General features: G+C 34.7%; 1 protein-coding gene across 1 annotated transcript; it reads left to right on the forward strand.

The window, feature by feature from the left end:
• Window positions 1–375: 375 nt before the first annotated feature.
• Window positions 376–2,629, forward strand: LOC135085373 (UDP-N-acetylhexosamine pyrophosphorylase-like protein 1). Its single transcript, XM_063980157.1, has one exon. It carries the CDS (start codon window positions 645–647, stop codon window positions 2,106–2,108), a length of 1,464 nt encoding a protein of 487 aa, XP_063836227.1. The 5' UTR covers window positions 376–644; the 3' UTR covers window positions 2,109–2,629.
• Window positions 2,630–7,873: the final 5,244 nt, after the last annotated feature.

A 7,873-nucleotide genomic window follows, 5' to 3' on the forward strand; every position in this document is an offset into this window, starting at 1 on the left:
TACTTAACCAAATTCGTTATATTATAAAGTTATTACATTATTTTTTAAGTATGAAAATAAGAAAATACTTTTGACTTTGAATCAATTGAATATCAATTGAATGTAAATGCACATCCCTATTAAAAAGGAAACGTTCAAAAACTTTTTTTGTTCGCTATACGAAATTTTGATTATTTCAATGGGTGTTTTATTTGGTTTTATTTCCATTTTTCTTTTTATCTCTGTGATTGTATAAGTTTGATTCCCAATTTTCCTTTAAAATAAATAAGTAAATTTTCTATTGCTTTGTATTAGTTTCTGAACTAAACTATTGTGTCATCTCATTATCATTTGACATTTCATAATTGATAATGGCAAACTGAACACATTGCTGGTTTTTTACTCATCTTTTTGAAGTTATAGTAACTAAATCCTCAATGTGACTAGAATTAGAGCCGACGACAATACGTCACGATGGCAGTGTCGTGGTCGGGAATGTAAAATGTAAATACAAGAATGCCGTGAAAATGTCAAGCGGCGCCGACGTGTTTGCTTCCTTTCATAATATTGTTGTGGAAGGGAGATCGGCTCGCCCCGCGGCGCGAAGCATGAACTAGTAGTCGCTTTCTAATCGCCCGCGCCGCACCTGATAAAACACTATCGCGATGTCGTACGAAAAATTGAAGGAAACTTTGTCTGCCCACGGTCAAGAGCACCTTATCAGGTTCTGGCCAGACTTGACCGACTCCGAGCGAGATGAACTTACCAAGGAGATCCTGAAACTAGACTTAGCGGAAGTGAACGAAACTTTTCGTCGCGCCAACGAAACCACGAAGATTATTTTAGAGAAAACGGACGACGATTTGAAGCCGATCCCGCAAACGCACTACGAGTCTGTGCCTGGACTCACTAACGAGAAGATAGAAGAGTATGAAAACATTGGATTTAGAGAGATTTCTGAAGGAAGAGTGGGTGTCTTGCTGCTTGCTGGCGGGCAAGCCACCAGACTCGGCTTCGGACACCCTAAAGGCATGTACAATGTTGGACTACCCTCTAAGAAAACGCTATTCCAAATTCAAGCGGAAAGAATACTGAGAGTGCAACGTATGGCTGCTCAAAAATACGGAAAGGAAGGTAAAATTACATGGTACATCATGACTTCCGAACACACAAAGGCTCCTACAGCGGAATTCTTCAGAGACCACGGATATTTTGGTTTGAATGAAGATAACATTGTGTTCTTTGAGCAAGGGAGGTTACCGTGCTTTGACTTTGATGGGAAAGTATTGTTGGATGAGAAACACAAGCTTGCATCAGCTCCAGACGGTAACGGAGGACTGTACAGAGCTTTGAAAACCCAAGGAGTTCTTCAGGACATCGCTAAAAGGGGAGTCAAACATCTGCACGCTCATTCCGTTGATAATATCTTAATCAAAGTGGCAGACCCTGTGTTCATTGGCTACTGCCAGAGCAAGAACGCAGACTGCGCTGCAAAGGTTGTGCTGAAGTCTACGCCTAGTGAAGCAGTGGGTGTGGTTTGTCGTGTAAACGGTCACTATAAGGTTGTGGAATATTCTGAGTTGACTGACGAAGCAGCAAACTTAAGGAACCCTGATGGAAGACTCACTTTCTCCGCTGGTAACATTTGTAACCACTACTTCTCCTCAGAATTCTTGTCCAAAATTTGTGAATTTGAAGCAAAACTCAAATTGCATGTGGCCAAGAAAAAGATCCCGTTCGTAGACGACAATGGTGTCCGTCAAAAGCCCTCAGAACCCAACGGAATTAAGATGGAAAAGTTTATTTTCGATGTGTTCGAGTTCGCTGAGAACTTTATTTGCTTAGAAGTAGCTAGAGATGTTGAATTTTCTGCGTTGAAAAACGCTGATTCAGCTAAGAAAGACTGCCCGTCGACTGCCAGGGAAGACCTTCTACGTCTCCACAGAAAGTACATCAGAGAAGCAGGCGGAGAAATAGCTGATAATGTAGATGTTGAGATTTCTCCGCTGCTCTCGTACGGTGGAGAGAACCTTGAAGACTTGGTCAGAGGAGAAGTGTTCTCCGTTTCACCATTCCATTTGAAGAGTGCTTCGGAACCAGCCACCAACGGACTGAACGGTAACCATTGATGAGTGAGTCAGAATTTTGTGATAATCGATTGTGAAGTTACGGTGCAATAACAAATTTTACGAAATATTATTTTAAACAATCAAATTGGATATTTAAATTTCTTTCAAAATCAACAGTTTTTTTTTATGTTTATGAACGGTTCATTAAATGATGTGTTTGCAAGTATTAATTATAATTTAATGATTTATATAATTATATTTTAAATCCTAATTACATTATAAACATTTGTTCAAATATTCCATTTTTGTTGTTGATAATTAAAAACAGGCAATAATGATTGCGTAATTTGTTAAATACAATAAAAACAACTTGAAGACAGCTTGCCAATTTGGAAATTTTTAATGTGTTCGTTAATTAAAAACAGATCTCATAGTTCAGGATATTGCTTGCTATTAGAGAAATTTAAATAAAAACATGTCAGGCTTTTTCTATACAGGGTGTAGTTTTATAAATTTGAATTCCATAAAATATTTAAATTAAAAAGAAAAACTACTTAGTATTAACCTAGTGTTAAGTACAGTGTTAGTACAGAAAAATACTCGAAAAATTATATTATATATTGATATGATTGGTGCTATAGTTTTATTTAAAGAATTGATAGCAAAATTTTCGCGCCAAAAGTAATAAATTATCAGTATCACAATCTCAATTTGTTATGATAATTATCAATTAAATAATCCCTGATTATTCGAATTTAAAAAACTACACTCAATTATAATCGCGCTAATTTTTACTTCCATTAATTTCGTTAAGTGTAGACTTTTAATTTTGTAAAAATTAAGTATTTTTTAATTATTCTTATTCTTACTGCCTAATCTTTGCAAAGATATAAAATTTCATATAAATGTCAGACATCACATAGCAATACATTATTTTAAGACTTAGTTTGTATAAAATGCGTGTCCATATGAACACAGATTTTATTCAAAAGTTTTAAACCTAGTCATGTTGTTTAAAATTATTTAAAAGAGTTTAAAACTCATAACAATATAAAATATCTTGTTTAATACACTAATTAAATAAAATCCATTTCTCCAGTTGTTTTAATGTTCGTCCTAAAAAGTTTATTGTTTTCTCTATTTGTATTTGTTTAGAAAAAAGTCTCACTGTTCATATGGACTTTTTTAACGTTTGAATCTGTTCAAATAAGTAATTAATGGAAAAGAAGTGAAAAATTTAATTCAGTAACTTTTTTACCCAATGAAAAAGCGCCTTATTAACGTGTCGTAGAGTAAGCTTTTGTTCCGAGGTCTCTCTTTATAGTTGCTGTTCTACTTCTTTGTTTACGAACAAAAATACTAACACACATGAAGATGGGATCAAAATTCTGTATACAGGCTGTATTTTTTTTAGTTTAAAACTGGTGCAAGGTGTTTTAACATACCTGGCGATTAAACCACCAAGTATTTTTTGTGATTATACGTGGTATTGTAGTAAGGTGGTGTAAAATCACTAAATATACGGTATGTAATCATTAGTACCTAGGTACATCACGAATAACGAATTGATACCTAAAAGAAACAACCTGTATAAGAGCTTTTTGAGCACTTATACACGTCCCAAATATAGCTTGCCCTACCACCACTTCGGGACAACATATCGCATGGTGCTAAGAAGTGGCGAAAGAAAGTAAGATCTAACTAATGTAGGCTAGTTTTGGAAATGAAAACTGATGGAAACGCACAATAAAACTTCTTTATCAAAGTCATTTATCTCTGTAATACATCATTAATTACGTAATTTCAATAATATCAAGTAGCTAAGCTGATAATTAAATTAGAATACAACTTAATATAAATTATTTGAACAGTTTCAAAAAACGAATGTAAGTATGTAAAATATAATATAAAATGTACTTAAATAGTTTAGTCATGAATAAAATGAGATTTATATTTACGTTCCTTAATACAATAAAATTTTAAGTATTTTATAAAAAAATCTCTTTTATTTTGTAATTTTTTACGTTTTTTGCCCTGCTCGTGAATTTTGGGAACACTAGAGAGGAGTGTGACTTTCAATCAATTGATAGTCATTTTTATAACAAAAAAAAAACTACCTATACAAATTATTTACCTACTGAACTGTTGTTTTCGTACAATTCTTCATACAAAACAGTAACTTCACGTACCTAAAAATCTATTTTTTTTTCATAAGAACAAGGATGAAAAAAGCACAGCTGCATATTGTTTTTTCCGTTCAGCCAAAGGTTAGTTGGCTGAGAATGGCATAAGGAGTTAAGTCCGCCCCAATTAATATGGCATTAAAAATAAAATAAAAGCAAGTTGACGCTATTGTATGTCCTTCAAATTATCACCAAGCGAGTCAAATTCACTTTTATTTACGTACACCGACCTGTTATATTACAAAACTGCGCTAACCGGTCGTGGGTGCTACTTACGAAAATCTGTTATGAAACTAATTGCAATATTGTTAATAATAACGAGGGCGTAAGAATACACTAGGCCAATTAAAAGATTAGAAGCTTTTTGATTTTTACACATAAAATATAAACTTTTTATTTTCCCGCCTTTTTTAGATTTTTTTGGGCAAAATTAGGTTATCCATTTTCCTCACTATATTTGACACAGTGTCAAAAAAGGCATAGAAGAGGAAAAAACTGGGTTGTCCTTTCTGGCGTTTAGTCTGACCCTAGACTTCTTTCTTTCTTTCATTCTTGTATTGTGGTAGTTGATAGGTTTTTTCTAACGTAATTGAAGACTGTACTGTGACTGTACCACAGGTTGAGAGTGCATTGACCCTTTCAAACCCCAGGAAAATAAAAAAGCTATGTGCCCTAAGGCTTCAACTTTTAACTTGAATTAAAAATAATGAAACTGCAACAACTGTATTAGATTGCAATTTGTTAAACCTAAATTATTATTTCCCAACGCTGGCATTACGTTTCGACACAAACTTAGGCATTGCAGGCTCTAAAATTGTTTGACCTTTACTATCCTTTCACTCGGCACACCTACAGTACAATGTTAGTTATTACATTGTTATTTTAGAGTTAAAAGTGCACTTTAATATTGTTATAACTTAGTAATAAAGACTTAGCAATTGAGAAAACCCCGTCAAAGTTTTCAGTTCATATTGATTATCTTACCGTGCGATGTGGAAGTCATTGGGAGGCCTATGTTCAGCGGTGGACGTCCTGTGGCTGAAATGATGATGATGATGATTGTTTATCTTTCGCTACTCATTTACCACCACTGCAACTCTATGTACAGCCACGAATCTATGATTATAATCTATATTTTTGATTTTGATTTTTTCTAATCGGGGGAAAAAAATATTGTGGCGCTCTTTCCCAGCATTTGTGTACTGAAAATAAAAAATGTCGCGCTGATGTTTTGCTGGTGATGAGGATGTATTTCGTTAGATGTGTTAAAAAAATATTGATAAAATGACGTCGTGCGTTTTGTGAAACGAGCGGGGTTCGAACCCGTGTTTCTCTGATCACGATTCGGCCAGTCCGTTACCGACACCATTGGGCTATTTTATTAAAAAATATATGAGAAGTTTGAATTTTTGACGCCAAGGTTGTGACTTGTGACACATTTGTGACCCCAGCTTTACTCACCAGTAGCAGTTATTTAACTTATTTATCATTTCCAAGGGTCAAAGAAGGTTGGTATAAACTCGCTTCTACCTACCTGTGACTCAGATTTGAAATTCCATCGTTGCGCATACGCATGTTGTTAAGGCGAGTACAGACAGGGTTCTTGCAGTATAATTCCGTTGAGTGATTCTTTTAACGTGTACATCGTATAGGTAAGCCTCGATTTTTCCTTTTATGGCAAAATAGTCGATTCAAACCCAAGTTTCGATTTTCAGATCCAAGATAAACTTCTAAGAAAACAAATCGGGCGGCTGAATGAATAACATAGTTTATTTCATTGGGATTTTCTTTCTTATTTGGAAAGTCCTGGGAAGAGATAAAATAAGATAGCTTTGTATTTTTTCTTCAGGATCTTTTAGCTTAGCTTTTATCATGATGATAACCGTTAAGTTTTAGTTAAAGGCTTAGGTAGGTCTCCTACTAGGGTGGACCGACGATCTGGTAAAAATGGCGAGAAGAGCCTGGATGCGGGCAGCGCAGGACCGTTCATTGCGGAAAACCTTGGGGGAGGCCTTTGTCCAGCAGTGGTCGTCATTTGGCTGAAACGAACGAACGAACGAGGTCGGTACTTATGCCACAGTCCTGTGTGAACCTAGCCTTATAATCAGCGAGGCTTATAATTCACCTCAGGGAAACGTTGAACCTGGCTCGTGGATGCATCGCAGTGTTAAACTGTTTTCTCGAAAGTATTATACAAACTCATTATAAATAGGGCTAGCTAACTCTATCAGTGTCTGAGGAATGGGAGTGGTACGAGAGGGTGTTTTTGGGACGTCAAACGTCAGCGAGTCTTCAAAGCATCAGAATTTATGCTCTGTCACGTCATAATGTCAATGTCAACCAGCGTTGTCAGTTTTTTTTTCGTCAAGTCGGGACTTTGGTACTTTTTGAGTGAAAATAGCGGGATTCTTCCGTCAGAAGCGGGACATAGTAAAAAAACGTATATAATCAAAGGTTTTCAAATATTTATCTTTTTATTTGACTTGAAATTACGTTTACACTCTATCGTTTCGTATTCGTCTTTAGAATAAAAAAAAGAAAAAAAACAAAAATCAAAATTAAAAAAGTTTTAGAAAAAGCGCGGGAAACGTCAAGCTAGGCGGTTGTCTCAATTTTTGCTTTTGCGATTTTTATAAATTATCTAGTAAATAGAGATCAGTTAAGTAGTGGAGTGTAGTATATTTATGTTTATCTTTCTATTTATTTATTAGTTAGTGATTTTGGCAGTGCTCTGGTAAGTTTTTACCTTTTTCTCTGGTTACATGAACGACCCAGACGAACCTGGGGGCTCTGTCCCCCAGGTTTCGTACAATGTCACTATAGCTAATAATTATTCAGCATTAGATACTGAAAGTTCATGCACGGATGGCTCCGAACATTCTCAAAACAAATCCAAACGTTTAAAACGGGCCTCTGTACCTAAGTATTGTAAACACTGTAATAAAAAGAGGAGACGTCATCATAAAAGCTCTAGAGTCATTCGGGTCAAGAGCACGCACTTTTTTTTTGATGGCCTCCCAGACCTATAAAGAATTGTATAATTGGCATGTTATGATATTAAATCTGTAGAATATTTAATAAATTTTCACTATTTAAGAAAAATTTCCATCAAGATTAATTAGTTTTAGCCCTACATAGGCTTAACTGAAAACTTTTCCGATGCGTACTCTTGACCCGATGTGTGGGTAAAATTACGCAAGTCTTAGGGTAAAATTACGCACGCGGGGTAAACGTACGCATTCAGATTTCTAAGAGAATACAATTAAGATTGGCAATAATCAATATTTATTTAATCTTGTAAATAACATTTTAAGAACTTTAACATTAAAAAAAATAAGAACTCTTTGTATTATACAGGGTAGAATTTTGTAATGCCATCTGGAGGGAAAGTACTCTTAATATTGTAGATAGAAAATTTTACTCAAATAAAACTTTCCTTAATTTTTGAAAACAAAGAGAACTCCATTCAAAGATTTTTGAAAATTTTACGAAATTTCACTATCATACCATACAATTTTTTGTAAATAATTAAAATAATTTAAGATTTCATGGTTTTTCTTTCATTTAATTTAAGCAAGTTTGTTAGAGAGATTTCATCCATAAACTTAACCCTAACGATCGATGCAATAAAAATACAGGGTG

This window comes from Ostrinia nubilalis, chromosome 28 (assembly GCF_963855985.1).
Source record: "Ostrinia nubilalis chromosome 28, ilOstNubi1.1, whole genome shotgun sequence".
In the NCBI taxonomy this organism is placed as follows: domain Eukaryota; kingdom Metazoa; phylum Arthropoda; class Insecta; order Lepidoptera; family Crambidae; genus Ostrinia; species Ostrinia nubilalis.

Excerpts from the sequence above, each read along its gene's own strand:
- LOC135085373 (XM_063980157.1), top strand. The coding sequence starts at position 645 with ATGTCGTACGAAAAATTGAAGGAAACTTTGTCTGCCCACGGTCAAGAG.